The 22,500-nt window shown below is 37.0% G+C and overlaps 1 protein-coding gene across 3 annotated transcripts in view; it reads left to right on the forward strand.

Annotated features, from left to right (window-relative positions):
• LOC133541410 (MAPK regulated corepressor interacting protein 2-like) overlaps window positions 1-22,500 on the forward strand; it is a 40,613-nt gene that overhangs the window by 11,797 nt on the left and 6,316 nt on the right. The window contains exon 5 of one of the 3 annotated variants that reach the window (XM_061884811.1): window positions 21,631-21,803. The exons of 1 other annotated variant lie outside the window; for it this stretch is intronic. In XM_061884811.1, coding sequence (XP_061740795.1) covers window positions 21,631-21,788 — 158 coding nt within the window. In that variant the 3' untranslated portion in view covers window positions 21,789-21,803. Of the gene's footprint in view, window positions 1-21,630; window positions 21,804-22,085; window positions 22,165-22,500 lie in introns of those variants that run through there. One more of the 3 variants, XM_061884813.1, reaches the window with a different exon arrangement.

The following is a 22,500-nucleotide window of genomic DNA, read 5'->3' on the forward strand; positions in this document are numbered from 1 at the left end:
CACATATATACACTAGGGATGTCCCGATCCAGGTTTTTGCACTTCCGATCCGATACCGATATTGTTTTTGCACTTCCGATCCGATACCGGCCTATCCGAGCATGTATTAAAGTTGAAAGTTATTTAGCCTAATTAGTTGTCAGATTCATGTTGAAAAGGGTTTTAATACTCTTGATAACAACTAGCCAGCTGAATTAGGTGAGTTTGAATAATACACAATGGTTGGTATTCAAGGATAAACACAAAATAGAAAAAATTATACATGTCAAACAGAAATGGCATCATTAAACAGTAAAAAAATGAACAGTATAAAGTGCAAATAATGCTGTAAACATTATTTAAAAAAGCAAAACACACAAACAACCAGAGTGGGATAAAATTTCTCTAACTCAGCAGAGAAGTTAAGTCCCTACCTTTAGTCAAAAGTGATTTATGACCCCCCATAAAACAATGATTTATGACCCTCAAGGTCAAAGGTCAATGATTTATGAGGGGTCAAGTTCAAAGGTTAATGATTTATGAGGGGGTCAAGGTTAAAGGTCAAGGTTAAAGGTCAGGTTCAAATGTCAGGTTCAAATGTCAAGGTCAAGTGGGTGTGGCTTACCCGGAAGAGGGTGGAGTTAAGACCTGCGGTGGGAGTGGTTAAACCAGGAAGAGGGTGGAGTTTTAAACAGAAAGAGGGCAGAGTTAAGACCTGCGGTGGGAGTGGTTAAACCAGGAAAAGGGTGGAGTTAAGACCTGACAGGGAACAGAGGAGGGTTCAGTTTTTTTAAGAAAGCAATGTCATCTGAGCAGCATGTGACCATATATTTGATAGTTTAAATGTTTACGATCGTTTGAAACAACTTCCAGATTTCGATGTATTGATGGCTGGGAATGTTACGTGTGGAGATGTGGACACGCACGCACTTCACACACACACACACACACACACACACACACACACACACACACACACACACATTCGTACGCACTGTTATTACCATGTTATTAGACATTGTCTTAGTCATTATTTGGAGCTTTATACGTTAGCGTAAAGACTTTGTTCGATTCGGTCATGATTAGTGAAACGCCTGTTTCGATTGATAAAAATAATAAAACTTACATTGACGCTCCGCAAAAAAGTCGAGTGTTTCTAAATCGTATTCAGTTTTCAGCTAAAAGAAAGAAGAGACGGAAGCCCTTTCTCGATATTTTCATCGTTATCTACCGTGGATTGGGAAGTTTTTGGTGGACACGCACACACACACGCACACACACACGCACACACACACACACACACACACACACACACACACACACACACACACACACACACACACACACACACACACACACACACACACACACACACACACACATTCGTACGCACTGAAACAACTTCCGTACCTCACGAAAACATATTTAAACAGATGGAAAAAACTATCGCAGAACACAGTGTCACGTAGCAACTGGTCTTTACGGTCGTTTGAATCAACAGGTCAGTTTGGGGGACAAAAGGAGGGTTCAGTTTTTACTGACTTCCCATCTGACAGTTTAAATGTTTATGACCGTTTGAATCAACAGGACACGCACGCACACACACACACACGCACGCACACACACACACACACACACATACACACACACACGCACACACACACACACACACACACACACACCATTACCTCTGCTTTACCATGTTATTAGACATTGGTTTAACTCCATTTAAGCATTTAAACGTTAAAAGCATTGCACTTGTACGACGTTGTAATACTTTTTTTTTTACCAGCCGATGACGACGAAGTGAAAGACGATGAACTTTGCTTAAACAGTCTTACAAAGTTGGAAGATGATTATCGAGGTGTGTTTAAACCTTCGAATTATTTAATATTGTGTGTATTCATTATTTTGTTTTATAGAGGATTTGCCGTAAGATCCTAACGCGATCGTTTTAACACAATCGCAGTCTGGTGAGTCAAATGATTCTCATTTTACAAGAAAAAAAACATGCGGTATACGATACATATATACATATATTTACTTACATCTCCGGCTCGCTGGTCTCCCTTAAAGCTGGCGGGTCCGTCAACGGCCGTTCCAGGCAGAGGAGAAGGCTTGATTGTGCCAAAGACTCCAGACATCGAATCCTTGCTCCGAGGGGAAATCATCGAAAACGACGGTGAATGTCCAACAGGCACCCGCTGTAAGTTTTTCTCGTTTTCTGTAAGCTTTTTTAAGATTCTCAGGAGCTTTAAAGAGCTCCTCTCATTCCAATGTCTTTCGCTCAAATGAATTTCGCGCCTAAGGGGAATGGGCGGGGACTGATTCCGGAGGTGGGCGGTTGTTTCCGCCAAGCAACCTTCTGGTTGAAATGGAGTGTGGATCAAGATGGATCCCTACTCTATATTCTTTTATTTAACCCAATGTTTTTTAAATACGTGTATAATGCTTTATATCCTATGTGTTGTGAATTCCATCCTACAATATCTTCCAAGGAACCCAAAGAAATGTTACCACACCTCCCGCTTTATTTATTCTATAGATTGCCTGAACTATTTCATAAACTAAATCTTGTCTTGTTTCTGATGCTATGTTTTTTATGCTCATCAATGCACTGTTGGACTGCGAGCACACAACTACTTTCCTTGCTTTGTTTTCCTCTATCCAGTTAACTGCCATATAAATTGCTACCAATTCCCCCGTAAAAACAGATAGTTTATCACTGATTATTTTATTTAATACTATGTTTCCTTGTGGGATAACTGCTACAGCTCTTACCTTTATTTTTTTTTATATAGTTTTTGATGCATCCGTATATATCATATCTCAATCCATTTTTCTATCCGGTAACTATTTAAATTTCTATTCTTTAGTAATTGCATGTTTTCTTTTGGGTTATCAAACATCCACGGTGGTATTGCAGGCATTGGTACTGTAGGACTAACTTTAATATTGTCAATTTTAACTTTATTACATATGTCTCCTATAATCCACCCAAAACTATTCTTTTTTGTTTTCTCTTTTTCTTGGCAGATTGGTAACACTGGACAAGTCGGATATCCTTGCTTGGATCCTTTTAAAGTTGCCCGATAAACTGCTGAGAGTTGATCTCTCCTCTTGTCCAAAGGTTTTTCGTTCATTTTTACTTGTAATACTGCCACTAGGGTTGATGTAGTAGCTCCACAACATAACCTTAAAGCCTGTGACTGGATCCGGTCTATTTTCCCAAGTCATGTTTTTGAAGCAGATTGGTAAATAATGCATCCGTAATCAATAACAGATGGAATTAAAGTTATAAATATATACATGTATTGTTTTCAACGTTAACCTATCAGCCCCCCAATCATTACCCCTCAAAGACCTCATTATATTTAACACCTTTTTACTTTTTCCCCTATTTTTTTATTTTCCGGAAGGAACACTCCTGAAGGAATAAATAAAGTACTATCTAATCTAATCTAATCAAATCTATTTTGCTGATGTGGGTTGACTAGTTCATATTTTTATCAAACCATATTCCTAAATATTTAAATACTTGTACCTCTTCTATATTTTCACCTTAGAGTTTTTATTTGGAGCTTGTTTGGTACTTTTGTCTTTGTAAAATGTATGACTTTTGTCTTTCCAACAGAGAATCTTAAACCTCAAGCCGTTCCCCAGTCTTGAACATTATTTACCACTTTGTTAGTTTTTTGATTATTTCTTTTGACTCTAAATAATATACTAGTCTTTCATTAATCTTTTTTTTTTCCATTACTTTTACCCAAATTTATAATTTCCTGCCTCTTCCGGGTCTTACCCTGACTTGCATATTGGAATTGTTACCGCTAATTTTCCCCTCTGCCGGTCATTCTCCTTCTTCATATATCCTGTCATATCATTTCAAGACCACTTCTTTGACGATGCCACCTAAGTTTTTGATCATTTGATAACCCGCTAGGTCTTTCCCCGGTGACGTATTTTTAACCTTTTTCAAAATTCGAACCATTTCATTCAAAGAAAATGTCATATCCATAGTGTTGGTAAAGCTATTAACGTTGTCTTCCATCATTTCCCCAATATTTAAACTCATTGTTTTTTCTCTCTTTTGTTTTTCCACATTTCTCAAATTATCATTACCGTGCACTTTAACAAATGTTTTTGCTAAAGGTTCTGCTGTTTCTTTACCCGTGACTACATCTTCTTTGATAAATGTGGCACATCATCCTCTTTACCCTTCATTCCTATCTTTACGAATCGTTATATATCCTTTTATTATAAAGTTTAATTTTGGCTTCAGCCCTGTTTCTTGAATACAAATTATACGTGGTTTAGTTTTCATATTTTTAATATATCCCTTTAATTCATGTTCGGTTGCTATCAAACTTCTGGCATTCCACCGGACCATTAACAGGGTGTTGGAATGTGGTAACATGACTCCGTCACGTCTACTCTCCGTAGTACAGCTTGCACCCGGTACCAAGATAGTTCTTTCAACAACTTTGATGCTGCTTTGACAATTATTTTGATCTTCTCAGTCTTATTTTTACTTTCATTTTGTATCAAAGCTGAGTTGTGCTCTCTGGTTTATTTTGCAAATGAACCGACAGAACATGATCATGTACAAGACTCGCCTACCCACAATGCACTGCAGCCCAACGCTCCTGGTCGGATGTTTTTTTCGGGGTTCATGGAGAGATGCGGTAAAGAGTGGTAGCCAAGACACACGGTCACACACGGTCACACACGGTCACACACGGTCACACACGGTCACACTCGGCAATTATTTTGACCTGGGGAGCAGATATAGAGGAAAAAATGTGTCTGGGGGGCCGGGATATCTGATTTTCAGGTACAAAAAACTTCACAATGACACAAAATAAACACAACAGTTAAACCTCACACTAAAATCAAGACATTGACTTGTACGTTCAAAAGACAGAATAGAACAAGTCAAGACATGCAATGCCATCTACAAAATGTTATGTAAATGTTAGTCATTACACACGCGGCTATGGTTTTGATGTATTTGTTACAGACATGTTTACGTCAAGTAACATCACCTGGTTCCATTTGCACCTTTCAACAAATCTGAAAAGGAATATTAAGAAGTAAAACTTATATTTAATCCTACCTCTTCTCCGAGCACACGGTGACTGTACATACGGGTCGAAAAATGTTGACCTAATTCAGCATTTCTCAAAGTGTGGGGAATAGAGACATGACAGGTGGGGCGCGAGGAAAGGGAGGACATTTTTTTATTTTTTATTTTTTTTTACTATGCTTTCATTTTCTATACACACTGTAAATCACTTTGTGATTCTGTCTGTGAAATCCGCCGTATAAATAAATGTAAATTACTTATTTTTCCTGTAGGCTTTAAATTTCTCGGCAGGAGCGAAAGTTTGACAGACATAGCAACAGTAACTTTTGCAGGCAGGGCTAAGAGGAACAAACTTTCGCGCGGATGGGTAGCAGGCTAATGTGCGGACCACAATTACACAAAATGGATACATTTGCAACTCGCACCTCAAAGGTCTGCGGAGAAACAAAAATATGACGGGTCTAATCAACCAAAAAGTCAACCTAAAAGAAAATATGGCGAAGGGTATCTTGCTCTTGGATTCACGGCAGCGGAGGTGGGGGCAGAGGAGAGACCCCTGTGTGTTCTTTGTCTAAAACGGCTAGCAGCAGACAGCATCAGGCCCAACAAAGTAAAGAGACAACTCGAGACCACACATGATGTCCAATAAATTGTTTTGTTGGGGCGATGGGGGTAGGTGGGCCTTGAGTCTAAAGTGCTGATGACAGAAAAAAAAAAAAAGTTTGAGAAGCCCTGACCTAATTGTACGGATCTCACTTTAAACGGCAAACCGATCATTTAAATGTTTTCACTTTGAATATGAAACGAGGAGTAAAATGTACAATATTATCAATTATTTCACAAGGACATGTTTTTAAGGATATTGTACAGTATAATTAAATCTAAAATGAATGTGATCACTTTCAGGATCATTTTATTTTTTAGCCAGTAAACAACTGTTATGTACTTTTGAATCGGGTTTTCCCCTTTAAATAACAAAAATTATAGAATTTTACAATATTCATTATTATTAAATATTAAATGTGCCAACTAGTTTTACGGCATACATCATCCCCCCTTTACCCATTTGTTAAAAAGACGAAAGTTGATGCGAACGCCTACGTGCTGTCAGAAAACTAAAAGAAGAAGAATGCCTTTGTGCAATTACTGCTAATAAATCAATCAATAAAATGCATCAGTCAAATAGTACAGGCAACTTCGTTAACATGGAGCCACAGACAATTTCATTCAAAAAGTCCCAATTGCTAACATAAAGATACAACAACAAATAAAGGCAAAGAAGGCCTAGTAGGTAATTACAACAACAGACAAAGTATTAAAAATATCGGTCCAATAACTGCACAGGGATGGGCAGAGCCAAAACATGTGTAGCAAGTAAGCTGGAGACTGTTGACACTGAAATAAGGCTATATGTGGCACAGATACAAGATTTATAAACTCTACTTAAACCCCCACTTAAGAACTTTCAGTTTTGGTTTATATTGGCCGCACCAGTGAACCAAAGCGATGGCGTTTTCCCAAAAGGAAAACCACATTTACCATGAGGACTAGCGCATATAGCGTCCAACTGACACGATAATGCCACAATGATTCTGTATTACTGAACTTTCCACAGTAGGAACCTACATTCGTTTTCTACCACTTATTCCCTTTTGAGGACGTGGGGGTCGCTGGCGCCTATCTCAGCTACAATCGGGTGGAAGGAGGTGTACACCCTGGACAAGTCGCCCCCTCATTGCAGGGTCAACATAGATAGACGGACAACATTCGTTGGCACATTTAATATTTAATAATAATGAATATTGTAAAATTCTATAATTTTTGTTATTTAAAGGGGAAAACCCGATTCAAAAGTACATAACAGTTGTTTACTGGCTAAAAATAAAATGATCCTGAAAGTGATCACATTCATTTTAGATTTAATGATACTGTACAATATCCTTAAAACATGTCCTTGTGAAATAATTGATAATATTGTACATTTTACTCCTCGTTTCATATTCAAAGTGAAAACATTTAAATGATCGGTTTGCCGTTTAAAGTGAGATCCGTACAATTAGGTCAGGGCTTCTCAAACTTTTTTTTTTTTTCTGTCATCAGCACTTTAGACTCAAGGCCCACCTACCCCCATCGCCCCAACAAAACAATTTATTGGACATCATGTGTGGTCTCGAGTTGTCTCTTTACTTTGTTGGGCCTGATGCTGTCTGCTGCTAGCCGTTTTAGACAAAGAACACACAGGGGTCTCTCCTCTGCCCCCACCTCCGCTGCCGTGAATCCAAGAGCAAGATACCCTTCGCCATATTTTCTTTTAGGTTGACTTTTTGGTTGATTAGACCCGTCATATTTTTGTTTCTCCGCAGACCTTTGAGGTGCGAGTTGCAAATGTATCCATTTTGTGTAATTGTGGTCCGCACATTAGCCTGCTACCCATCCGCGCGAAAGTTTGTTCCTCTTAGCCCTGCCTGCAAAAGTTACTGTTGCTATGTCTGTCAAACTTTCGCTCCTGCCGAGAAATTTAAAGCCTACAGGAAAAATAAGTAATTTACATTTATTTATACGGCGGATTTCACAGACAGAATCACAAAGTGATTTACAGTGTGTATAGAAAATGAAAGCATAGTAAAAAAAAATAAAAAATAAAAAAATGTCCTCCCTTTCCTCGCGCCCCACCTGTCATGTCTCTATTCCCCACACTTTGAGAAATGCTGAATTAGGTCAACATTTTTCGACCCGTATGTACAGTCACCGTGTGCTCGGAGAAGAGGTAGGATTAAATATAAGTTTTACTTCTTAATATTCCTTTTCAGATTTGTTGAAAGGTGCAAATGGAACCAGGTGATGTTACTTGACGTAAACATGTCTGTAACAAATACATCAAAACCATAGCCGCGTGTGTAATGACTAACATTTACATAACATTTTGTAGATGGCATTGCATGTCTTGACTTGTTCTATTCTGTCTTTTGAACGTACAAGTCAATGTCTTGATTTTAGTGTGAGGTTTAACTGTTGTGTTTATTTTGTGTCATTGTGAAGTTTTTTGTACCTGAAAATCAGATATCCCGGCCCCCCAGACACATTTTTTCCTCTATATCTGCTCCCCAGGTCAAAATAATTGCCGAGTGTGACCGTGTGTGACCGTGTGTGACCGTGTGTGACCGTGTGTGACCGTGTGTCTTGGCTACCACTCTTTACCGCATCTCTCCATGAACCCCGAAAAAAACATCCGACCAGGAGCGTTGGGCTGCAGTGCATTGTGGGTAGGCGAGTCTTGTACATGATCATGTTCTGTCGGTTCATTTGCAAAATAAACCAGAGAGCACAACTCAGCTTTGATACAAAATGAAAGTAAAAATAAGACTGAGAAGATCAAAATAATTGTCAAAGCAGCATCAAAGTTGTTGAAAGAACTATCTTGGTACCGGGTGCAAGCTGTACTACGGAGAGTAGACGTGACGGAGTCATGTTACCACATTCCAACACCCTGTTAATGGTCCGGTGGAATGCCAGAAGTTTGATAGCAACCGAACATGAATTAAAGGGATATATTAAAAATATGAAAACTAAACCACGTATAATTTGTATTCAAGAAACAGGGCTGAAGCCAAAATTAAACTTTATAATAAAAGGATATATAACGATTCGTAAAGATAGGAATGAAGGGTAAAGAGGATGATGTGCCACATTTATCAAAGAAGATGTAGTCACGGGTAAAGAAACAGCAGAACCTTTAGCAAAAACATTTGTTAAAGTGCACGGTAATGATAATTTGAGAAATGTGGAAAAACAAAAGAGAGAAAAAACAATGAGTTTAAATATTGGGGAAATGATGGAAGACAACGTTAATAGCTTTACCAACACTATGGATATGACATTTTCTTTGAATGAAATGGTTCGAATTTTGAAAAAGGTTAAAAATACGTCACCGGGGAAAGACCTAGCGGGTTATCAAATGATCAAAAACTTAGGTGGCATCGTCAAAGAAGTGGTCTTGAAATGATATGACAGGATATATGAAGAAGGAGAATGACCGGCAGAGGGGAAAATTAGCGGTAACAATTCCAATATGCAAGTCAGGGTAAGACCCGGAAGAGGCAGGAAATTATAAATTTGGGTAAAAGTAATGGAAAAAAAAAAGATTAATGAAAGACTAGTATATTATTTAGAGTCAAAAGAAATAATCAAAAAACTAACAAAGTGGTAAATAATGTTCAAGACTGGGGAACGGCTTGAGGTTTAAGATTCTCTGTTGGAAAGACAAAAGTCATACATTTTACAAAGACAAAAGTACCAAACAAGCTCCAAATAAAAACTCTAAGGTGAAAATATAGAAGAGGTACAAGTATTTAAATATTTAGGAATATGGTTTGATAAAAATATGAACTAGTCAACCCACATCAGCAAAATAGATTTGATTAGATTAGATTAGATAGTACTTTATTTATTCCTTCAGGAGTGTTCCTTCCGGAAAATAAAAAAATAGGGGAAAAAGTAAAAAGGTGTTAAATATAATGAGGTCTTTGAGGGGTAATGATTGGGGGGCTGATAGGTTAACGTTGAAAACAATACATGTATATATTTATAACTTTAATTCCATCTGTTATTGATTACGGATGCATTATTTACCAATCTGCTTCAAAAACATGACTTGGGAAAATAGACCGGATCCAGTCACAGGCTTTAAGGTTATGTTGTGGAGCTACTACATCAACCCTAGTGGCAGTATTACAAGTAAAAATGAACGAAAAACCTTTGGACAAGAGGAGAGATCAACTCTCAGCAGTTTATCGGGCAACTTTAAAAGGATCCAAGCAAGGATATCCGACTTGTCCAGTGTTACCAATCTGCCAAGAAAAAGAGAAAACAAAAAAGAATAGTTTTGGGTGGATTATAGGAGACATATGTAATAAAGTTAAAATTGACAATATTAAAGTTAGTCCTACAGTACCAATGCCTGCAATACCACCGTGGATGTTTGATAACCCAAAAGAAAACATGCAATTACTAAAGAATAGAAATTTAAATAGTTACCGGATAGAAAAATGGATTGAGATATGATATATACGGATGCATCAAAAACTATATAAAAAAAAATAAAGGTAAGAGCTGTAGCAGTTATCCCACAAGGAAACATAGTTTATCACTGATTATTTTATTTAATACTATCTGTTTTTACGGGGGAATTGGTAGCAATTTATATGGCAGTTAACTGGATAGAGGAAAACAAAGCAAGGAAAGTAGTTGTGTGCTCGCAGTCCAACAGTGCATTGATGAGCATAAAAAACATAGCATCAGAAACAAGACAAGATTTAGTTTATGAAATAGTTCAGGCAATCTATAGAATAAATAAAGCGGGAGGTGTGGTAACATTTCTTTGGGTTCCTTGGAAGATATTGTAGGATGGAATTCACAACACATAGGATATAAAGCATTATACACGTATTTAAAAAACATTGGGTTAAATAAAAGAATATAGAGTAGGGATCCATCTTGATCCACACTCCATTTCAACCAGAAGGTTGCTTGGCGGAAACAACCGCCCACCTCCGGAATCAGTCCCCGCCCATTCCCCTTAGGCGCGAAATTCATTTGAGCGAAAGACATTGGAATGAGAGGAGCTCTTTAAAGCTCCTGAGAATCTTAAAAAAGCTTACAGAAAACGAGAAAAACTTACAGCGGGTGCCTGTTGGACATTCACCGTCGTTTTCGATGATTTCCCCTCGGAGCAAGGATTCGATGTCTGGAGTCTTTGGCACAATCAAGCCTTCTCCTCTGCCTGGAACGGCCGTTGACGGACCCGCCAGCTTTAAGGGAGACCAGCGAGCCGGAGATGTAAGTAAATATATGTATATATGTATCGTATACCGCATGTTTTTTTTCTTGTAAAATGAGAATCATTTGACTCACCAGACTGCGATTGTGTTAAAACGATCGCGTTAGGATCTTACGGCAAATCCTCTATAAAACAAAATAATGAATACACACAATATTAAATAATTCGAAGGTTTAAACACACCTCGATAATCATCTTCCAACTTTGTAAGACTGTTTAAGCAAAGTTCATCGTCTTTCACTTCGTCGTCATCGGCTGGTAAAAAAAAAAGTATTACAACGTCGTACAAGTGCAATGCTTTTAACGTTTAAATGCTTAAATGGAGTTAAACCAATGTCTAATAACATGGTAAAGCAGAGGTAATGGTGTGTGTGTGTGTGTGTGTGTGTGTGTGCGTGTGTGTGTGTATGTGTGTGTGTGTGTGTGTGTGCGTGCGTGTGTGTGTGTGTGCGTGCGTGTCCTGTTGATTCAAACGGTCATAAACATTTAAACTGTCAGATGGGAAGTCAGTAAAAACTGAACCCTCCTTTTGTCCCCCAAACTGACCTGTTGATTCAAACGACCGTAAAGACCAGTTGCTACGTGACACTGTGTTCTGCGATAGTTTTTTCCATCTGTTTAAATATGTTTTCGTGAGGTACGGAAGTTGTTTCAGTGCGTACGAATGTGTGTGTGTGTGTGTGTGTGTGTGTGTGTGTGTGTGTGTGTGTGTGTGTGTGTGTGTGTGTGTGTGTGTGTGTGTGTGTGTGTGTGTGTGTGTGTGTGTGCGTGTGTGTGTGCGTGTGTGTGTGTGTGTGTGCGTGTGTGTGTGCGTGTCCACCAAAAACTTCCCAATCCACGGTAGATAACGATGAAAATATCGAGAAAGGGCTTCCGTCTCTTCTTTCTTTTAGCTGAAAACTGAATACGATTTAGAAACACTCGACTTTTTTGCGGAGCGTCAATGTAAGTTTTATTATTTTTATCAATCGAAACAGGCGTTTCACTAATCATGACCGAATCGAACAAAGTCTTTACGCTAACGTATAAAGCTCCAAATAATGACTAAGACAATGTCTAATAACATGGTAATAACAGTGCGTACGAATGTGTGTGTGTGTGTGTGTGTGTGTGTGTGTGTGTGTGTGTGTGTGTGTGTGTGTGTGTGTGTGTGAAGTGCGTGCGTGTCCACATCTCCACACGTAACATTCCCAGCCATCAATACATCGAAATCTGGAAGTTGTTTCAAACGATCGTAAACATTTAAACTATCAAATATATGGTCACATGCTGCTCAGATGACATTGCTTTCTTAAAAAAACTGAACCCTCCTCTGTTCCCTGTCAGGTCTTAACTCCACCCTTTTCCTGGTTTAACCACTCCCACCGCAGGTCTTAACTCTGCCCTCTTTCTGTTTAAAACTCCACCCTCTTCCTGGTTTAACCACTCCCACCGCAGGTCTTAACTCCACCCTCTTCCGGGTAAGCCACACCCACTTGACCTTGACATTTGAACCTGACATTTGAACCTGACCTTTAACCTTGACCTTTAACCTTGACCCCCTCATAAATCATTAACCTTTGAACTTGACCCCTCATAAATCATTGACCTTTGACCTTGAGGGTCATAAATCATTGTTTTATGGGGGGTCATAAATCACTTTTGACTAAAGGTAGGGACTTAACTTCTCTCTCAGCATCAATACTTGCTCTTGAACAAGTGTAAACTTAAAAAAAAATACAAAAAAACTATCAACACACTCCTTTCAAATGTTTGCCCCAGTCAGGGGGGGGCAAACATACATACATATATACAAATACCTACATATATATATATATATATATATATATATATATATATATATATATATATATATATATATATATATATATATATATATATATATATATATATATATACACACACACACATACATACATACACACATATATATATTTTTTTTTTTTACATACATATATATATATACTAGTGTATATATATGTTTGTATTTATATAGGTATATATGTATATAGACATATATATGTATACATGTATATATACTAGGGCTGGGCGATATGACAAAAAAATGTATCACGATATATGTGTTTCATATCAGTTGATATCGATAATTATTGATAAAAAAAAAAACAAAAAAAAAACTATTCTAAATAAAGACCAGGAGAAAAAAGACTGAATTTAAATACTTTAATTTTAAATATAACCTTTAACCTTCAGAACGAGGTCAGCATTAAGAAAAACAGTCAATCAAATGAAAATACTGCTCGATGTGCAAATATTGACATTAAATAAATGCTTACCCAGACTTCTCAACTATGCTGAGCGGTAGCATGTCCTTCGCTAATTGATACACCACTGTATCCGATCACCACCTGGTGGTGAGTTGGCTGCGATGGTGGGGGAGGATGCCGGACAGACCTGGGAGGCCCAAACGCATTGTGAGGGTCTGCTGGGAACGTCTGGCAAAGTCTCCTGTCAGACAAAGTTTCAATTCCCACCTCCGGAAGAACTTTGAACATGTCACGAGGGAGGTGCTGGACATTGAGTCCGAGTGGACCATGTTCCGCACCTCTATTGTCGAGGCGGCAGATCGGAGCTGTGGCCGCAAGGTAGTTGGTGCCTGTCGGGGCGGCAATCCTAAAACCCCTTGGTGGACACCAGCGGTGAGGGATGCCGTCAAGCTGAAGAAGGAGTCCTATCGGGTCCTTTTGGCTCATAGGACTCCGGAGGCAGTGGACAGGTACCGACAGGCCAAGCGGTGTGCAGCTTCAGCGGTCGCGGAGGCAAAAACTCGGACATGGGAAGAGTTCGGGGAAGCCATGGAATTCTGGAATTCATGGAATTCAAGCGATTCTGGACCACCGTCCGCCGCCTCAGGAAGGGGAAGCAGTGGACTATCAACACCGTGTATGGTGCGGATGGTGTTCTGCTGATCTCGACTGCGGATGTTGTGGATAGGTGGAAGGAATACTTCGAAGACCTCCTCAATCCCACCAACACGTCTTCCTATGAGGAAGCAGTGCCTGGGGAATCTGTGGTGGACTCTCCTATTTCTGGGGCTGAGGTCGCTGAGGTAGTTAAAAAGCTCCTCGGTGGCAAGGCCCCAGGGGTGGACGAGATCCGCCCGGAGTTCCTTAAGGCTCTGGATGCTGTGGGGCTGTCTTGGTTGACAAGACTTTGCAGCATCGTGTGGACATCGGGGGCGGTACCTCTGGATTGGCAGACCGGGGTGGTGGTTCCTCTCTTTAAGAAGGGGGACCGGAGGGTGTGTTCCAACTATCGTGGGATCACACTCCTCAGCCTTCCCGGTAAGGTTTATTCAGGTGTACTGGAGAGGAAGCTACGTCGGATAGTCGAACCTCGGATTCAGGAGGAACAGTGTGGTTTTCGTCCTGGTCGTGGAACTGTGGACCAGCTCTATACTCTCGGCAGGGTTCTTGAGGGTGCATGGGAGTTTGCCCAACCAGTCTACATGTGCTTTGTGGACTTGGAGAAGGTATTCGACCGTGTCCCTCGGGAAGTCCTGTGGGGAGTGCTCAGAGAGTATGGGGAATCGGACTGTCTTATTGTGGCGGTCCGTTCCCTGTACGATCAGTGCCAGAGCTTGGTCCGCGTTGCCGGCAGTAAGTCGAACACATTTCCAGTGAGGGTTGGACTCCGCCAAGGCTGTCCTTTGTCACCGATTCTGTTCATAACTTTTATGGACAGAATTTCTAGGCGCAGTCAAGGCGTTGAGGGGTTCCGGTTTGGTAACCGCAGGATTAGGTCTCTGCTTTTTGCAGATGATGTGGTCCTGATGGCTTCATCTGACCGGGATCTTCAGCTCTCGCTGGATCGGTTCGCAGCCGAGTGTGAAGCGACCGGAATGAGAATCAGCACCTCCAAGTCCGAGTCCATGGTTCTCGCCCGGAAAAGGGTGGCGTGCCATCTCCGGGTTGGGGAGGAGACCCTGCCCCAAGTGAAGGAGTTCAAGTACCTAGGAGTCTTGTTCACGAGTGAGGGAAGAGTGGATCGTGAGATCGACAGGCGGATCGGTGCGGCGTCTTCAGTAATGCGGACGTTGTACCGATCCGTTGTGGTGAAGAAGGAGCTGAGCCGGAAGGCAAAGCTCTCAATTTACCGGTCGATCTACGTTCCCATCCTCACCTATGGTCATGAGCTTTGGGTCATGACCGAAAGGATAAGATCACGGGTACAAGCGGCCGAAATGAGTTTCCTCCGCCGTGTGGCGGGGCTCTCCCTTAGAGATAGGGTGAGAAGCTCTGCCATCCGGGAGGGACTCAAAGTAAAGCCGCTGCTCCTTCACATCGAGAGGAGCCAGATGAGGTGGTTCGGGCATCTGGTCAGGATGCCACCCGAACGCCTCCCTAGGGAGGTGTTTAGGGCACGTCCAACCGGTAGGAGGCCACGGGGAAGACCCAGGACACGTTGGGAAGACTATGTCTCCCGGCTGGCCTGGGAGCGCCTCGGGATCCCCCGGGAAGAGCTAGACGAAGTGGCTGGGGAGAGGGAAGTCTGGGTTTCCCTGCTTAGGCTGTTGCCCCCGCGACCCGACCTCGGATAAGCGGAAGATGATGGATGGATGGATGGATGTTTCCGTTATTTCTTTATAACATTTTGAATTTTTGTCGTATGGCACTGCTGCCGAGTACCTCTCGATGGTGGTCTGTTGTTGCCACTTCGGTGCTGTTCCACTTGCACCGGCTGATGTTGTGGCTGTTTGCTGCTGTACTCCCAGCGGGTGAGAGCGGCTCAGGTGGTAAAATAAGTTTGTCGTGTTCCAAGACTTGGTAGGGACGACGACCTTGCAAAGTTTGCAGACAGTATTACTCTGATTCGTATCGGACTTAAAAAATCCAAAATACTGCCAAACTGGTGACGTGACGTTTCCTTTTTTATTTACAATTTCCTCTCGTGCTGTCACACTCATATTCCCGTTTCGTTGATTAACGTGGACCCCAACTTAAACAAGTTGAAAAACTTATTCGGGTTTTACCATTTAGTGGTCAATTGTACGGAATATGTACTGAACTGTGCAATCTACTAATAAAAGTATCAATCAGTCGTTGATTTTTTTTTTCCTATTAGCATTTCCCAGAATGCCTTGCGGTTCAGGCTCGGCCGTGATAGGTCGAGAGGCTAAAGCCCTTCCTTTGCCTGCACCCCCCAGAATGCCGTGCGGTTCCGGCTCTACGTTTCTTACTATTTTTTTCTAACAGAACTCAATGAAATTATCGAACGTTCTATCGACCCCATTTTCTATTGATATCGATCACATGTCTATCGCGATATATATTGTTATTGTTTTATCGGCCAGCCCTAATATGTACATATATATGTATACATCTATGTATACATATATATGTATACATGTGTGAATATATGTATATATGTATACATGTGTATATATATGTATACATGTATGTATACGTATATATATGTATATATACATATATACAAATATATATATATACCTATATATGTATATATACACATGTATATATACACATATATATATGTATATATACACATGTATATATACACATATATATATGTATATATACACATATATATATATATATGTATATATACACATATATATATATATGTATATATACACATATATATATATATGTATATATACACATATATATATGTATATATACACATATATATATATATGTATATATATATATGTATATATACACATATATATATATAAATAAACATATATATATATATATATATGTATGTATATACATGTATATATATGTGTCTGTATATGTACGTATATACATACACATATGTATATACATGTGTATATGTACGTATATACATAAATACATATATATGTGTGTGTATGTATATATGTATGTATTTATATATATATAAATATATGTATGTATATAAATATATGTATGTATATATATAAATGTATGTATGTGTATATATATATATGTACTTATACACACATATATATGCATATATACACGTGTATATATACATATATATCTATTTAGCAAATTTAGACACATTTATGTATGTGTATATATACATATACTCAATACACATATACATAATTATACATATATGTACATGTATATATATATGTATATATACGTGTGTATATATATGTATATATATACATGTGTGTATATATACATATGTATGTATACACATATATGTATATATATGTAAATACATATATGTATACATATATATGTATATATTTGTATATATACTTATATATATATATATGTGTATGTGTGTGTATGTATATATATATATGTGTGTATGTATGTGTGTGTGTGTATGTATATATATATATGTGTGTATGTATGTGTGTGTGTATATATATATATATATATATATATATATATATATATATATATATATATATATATATATACATGTGTATGTATGTGTGTGTGTGTATATATATATATATATATATATATATACATGTGTATGTATGTGTGTGTGTATATATATATATATATATATATATACATGTGTATGTATATATATATATACATATACACGTGTATGTATGTGTGTATATATGCATATGTATATATATGTATGTATATATGTATATATCAGTATACATATGTGTATATAAATATGTATATGTACATATACATATGAATAAACATATTTATCTATATGTGTGTGTATATGTACGTATATACATAAATACATACATATATATGTTTGTGTGTGTATATATATATTTATATATATGTATGTATTTATATATATGTATGTATTTATATATATATATATGTATGTATTTATATATGTATTTATATCTATGTATTTATATATATATAAATATATGTGTGTGTATATATATATGTATTTATAGACACATATATATGCATATATACACATATATGTGTATATATACATATATCTATATATATATTTATACATATATGTATGTGTATATATACACAATACACATATACATAATTATACATATATGTACATGTGTATATATATGTATATATACATGTGTATATATGTATATATACATGTGTATATATGTATATATACATGTGTATGTATGTATATATACATGTGTGTATGTATGTATATATACATGTGTATGTATATATATATACATATGTATGTATATATACGTATTTATGTATATATATACGTATGTATGTGTATATATATACGTATGTATGTGTATATATATATGTACGTATGTGTATATATATATGTATGTATGTGTATATATATATGTACGTATGTGTATATATATATGTATGTATGTGTATATATATATGTACGTATGTGTATATATATACGTATGTGTGTATATATATACGTATGTATCTGTATATATATACGTATGTATGTGTATATATATACGTATGTGTGTATATATATACGTATGTATGTGTATATATATATACGTATGTGTGTGTATATATATACGTATGTATGTGTATATATATATACGTATGTGTGTGTATATATATACGTATGTATGTGTATATATATATACGTATGTGTGTATATATACACGTATGTATGTGTATATATATACGTATGTGTGTATATATACACGTATGTATGTGTATATATATACGTATGTGTGTATATATACACGTATGTGTGTGTATATATACGTATGTGTGTGTATATATACACGTATGTATGTATATATATACGTATGTATGTATATATATACATGTGTGTATATACATACATATGTATATGTATATATACACATATGTATGTATATATGTAAATATATATGTTTATATATACGCGTGTATATAAATACATGTATATATACATATATAATTAATTGTTCCATGTTAAGATATTTATACATATATGTACATACAAACATATATATACACATACATATATATATACATATAAATATACATATATATGTATAAATACATATACACACATATATTTACATATATATGTATATATACTTGTATATATGTATATACACTTGTATATATGTATGTATATACATATATGTATACACACACATATATATACACATATATACATGTATGTATGTATTTATGTATATACGTATTTATATATATGTATGTACACATATATGTATGAATGTATAAAAAAAAATATATATATATGCACATATACACATGTATGTGTATATATACATATATATCTATATACATATTTATACATACATATATATGTGTATATATACATATACACAATACATAATTATACATATATGTACATGTGTATATATATATGTATATATACATGTGTATATATGTATATATACATGTGTATATATGTATATATACATGTGTATGTATGTGTATATATACATACATATGTATGTATGTATATATATATACATATGTATGTATATATACACATATGTATATATGTAAATATATGTTTATATATGCATGTATATAAATACATGTATACAGTGCCCTCCATAATTATTGGCACCCCTGGTTGAGATGTGTTTTTTAGCTTCCAATTATTTTATTTTTTTTCTAAATAATATGGGACCTTAATGGAAAAAAAGAGAAAAATCCAACCTTCAATACAAGTGCATTTATTCAGTGGGGAAAAAATCCCACATAAAGAAATAATTATTTGACATCAAATAATGTGTGTCACAATTATTAGCACCCCTGGTGTTAATATTTTGTACAACCCCCTTTTGCCAACAAAACAGCACCTAATCTTCTCCTATAATGTTTCACAAGATGGGCAAAGACAGAAAGAGGGATTTTCAGCCATTCCTCTTTGCAGAATCTCTCTAAATCATCCAGAGACCTGGGTCCTCTCCTCTGTACTCTCCTTTTCAGCTCACCCCACAGGTTCTCAATGGGGTTGAGGTCAGGGGACTGAGATGGCCATGGGAGGAGCTTGATTTTGTGTCTGGTGAACCATTTCTGTGTAGATTTGGCCATATGTTTAGGGTCATTGTCTTGCTGAAAGACCCAGTGACGACCCAGCTTCAGCTTTCGGGCAGAGGGCAACAGATTTTGATTTAAAATGTCCTGGTATTTCAAAGCATTCATGATGCCATGCACCCTAACAAGGTTCCCAGGGCCTTTGGAAGTGAAACAGCCCCACAGCATCACTGACCCACCCCCATACTTCACAGTGGGTATGAGGTGCTTTTCAGCATGCGCATCTTTCGTGGTACGCCAGACCCACTTAGAGTGTTTGTTGCCAAAAAGCTCAATCTTGGTCTCATCTGACCAAAGCACACGGTCCCAGTTGAAGCCCCAATACCGTTTGGCGAACTCCAGACGCTTGCGTTTATGATTGTGAGTGAGGAAAGGTTTTCTCCGTGCATGCCTCCCAAACAGCTTGTTGGCGTGTAGACAGCGCCTGATGGTTGATTTGGAGACTTTGTGACCCCAGGATGCTACCATTTGTTGTAATTCTGTAACAGTGAGCTTTGGAGATCTTTTGATTTCTCTTACCATCCTCCTCACTGTGCGTGGTGGCAAAATAAACTTGGGTCCTCGTCCAGGCTTATTTACCACTGTTCCAGTTGTTTTGAACTTCTTAATTATTCCTCTCACAGTGGATATGGGCAGCTGCAGTTGAGTGGCAATCTTCTTGTAGCCTCTGCCTGACCTGTGAAGGTCGACGCACATCTGCCTCACTTGTATGCTGTGTTCCTTTGTCTTTCCCATGTTTAAGAGTGGATAAGAGAAATGGCCTCGGTGTCACGTCATATTTATACCCCAGGGAAACAGGAAGTGATGAATTACTAATTAAATGTTCCTACGTACTCTGGTAAACTTTGTAAACTACTGTAGAAATGACAGAAATGCTTCAATTATATTTATTTCCTGGGAATTGTTAAGGGTGCCAATAATTGTGGAACAGGTGATTTAATGAAAAATAATTATTTTTTAGTCAGGGATTTTTTTATTTTCTTACAATTCATTTGAGTTGAAGGCTACATTTTCCTACAATTTTCAGTGTGACAGTATTCTTCTGCAATAAACACTGAATTTATTTTAAGGCTTTTAACACATCTCAACCAGGGGTGCCAATAATTATGGAGGGCACTGTATATACATATATAATTAATCGTTCTATGTTAAGATATTTAAACATACATATATGTACATACAAACATATACATACACATACATATATATATACATATAAATTTACATATATATGTATATATACATATACACACATATATTTACATATATATGTATATATACACGTGTATACATGTATATATACAGGTGTGTATATATACATACATATGTATATATACTTGTATATATGTATATACACTTGTATATATGTATATACACTTGTATATATGTATATAGACGTGTATATATGAATGTATATATGTATATACATATATATATACACACATATATATATATATATATATATATATATATATATATATATGGAAGATAGCTGCTTTAACCACTCGGCTTGAGAACCGGTTACACTAAACCACAATGATAGTGAAACAAGTCTCTTTACCAGAGGTGGGTAGTAACGCGCTAAATTTACTCTGTTACATTTACTTGAGTAACTTTTGGGATGAATTGTACTTCTACGAGTAGTTTTTATGCAAAATACTTTTACTTTTACTTGAGTATATTTATAGAGAAGAAACGCTACTTTTACTCCGTTCCATTTATCTACTTTCAGCTCGTTACTCGCTACTTTTTTTAATCGATCTATTAATGTTTGTTTTGGTTAATGACAGAGCTTCAAAGTAGAATCTACGCATGCCTGCGTTTCACCAATCACATGCAGTCACTGGTGACGTTGGACCAATCAAACAGAGCCAGGCGGTCACATGAAAAACGTACTGGGGTGTTACCATTTAATGGTCAATTGTACGGAATATGTACTGTACTGTGAAATTTAATAATAAAAGTTTCAATCAATCAAAAGTGTAAAGGAAAAAAGACACTTTTTATTTCAACCATACTTCCCGTCACAAACCTAAATACTGATCATCGCACAGTTCCTGTCTTCACAATAAAAGTGCCGCTCTATTGCGCTGGCGCTAACAAAAAGAGTCTCGGAAAGCCAGCACTAACAAGCGAGCAAGCTACGGAGTTTGCCACCAATGTATTTCTTGTAAAGTGTATAAAAACGAATATGGAAGCTGGACAGATGAGATGCCAAAAACTAACGACTTTCATGTGGTGTTAGACAGAAAAGAGGAACTTTTTTCTCCTCCATTTGAAAACGAGGACGTCTGATTCCAATCAATCCAAGTCATCAGAATCAGGTAATACACGAACTTATATTCTTGAATTCAAGAAAGATAGGAATCTATAGGTTAAACATGCATGTATATTCATTAAAACACCCTCAACATGTGAATAAAAACGGCAAAATAAATAAATATAAATTATATACTGTATATATAAATGTATGTATGTGTGTATATATATATATACACATACATACATGTATGTATATATATATGTGTGTATGCATATATGAGGTAGATCATCTCGACTTGGTCATTTATTAAGTAATTGATAAACGTTGAAAAACTTATTGGGGTGTTACCATTTAGTGGTCAATTGTAGGGAATATGTACTGTACTGTGCAATCAACT

This window comes from Nerophis ophidion, linkage group LG23 (genome assembly GCF_033978795.1).
Source record: "Nerophis ophidion isolate RoL-2023_Sa linkage group LG23, RoL_Noph_v1.0, whole genome shotgun sequence".
In the NCBI taxonomy this organism is placed as follows: Eukaryota; Metazoa; Chordata; class Actinopteri; order Syngnathiformes; family Syngnathidae; genus Nerophis; species Nerophis ophidion.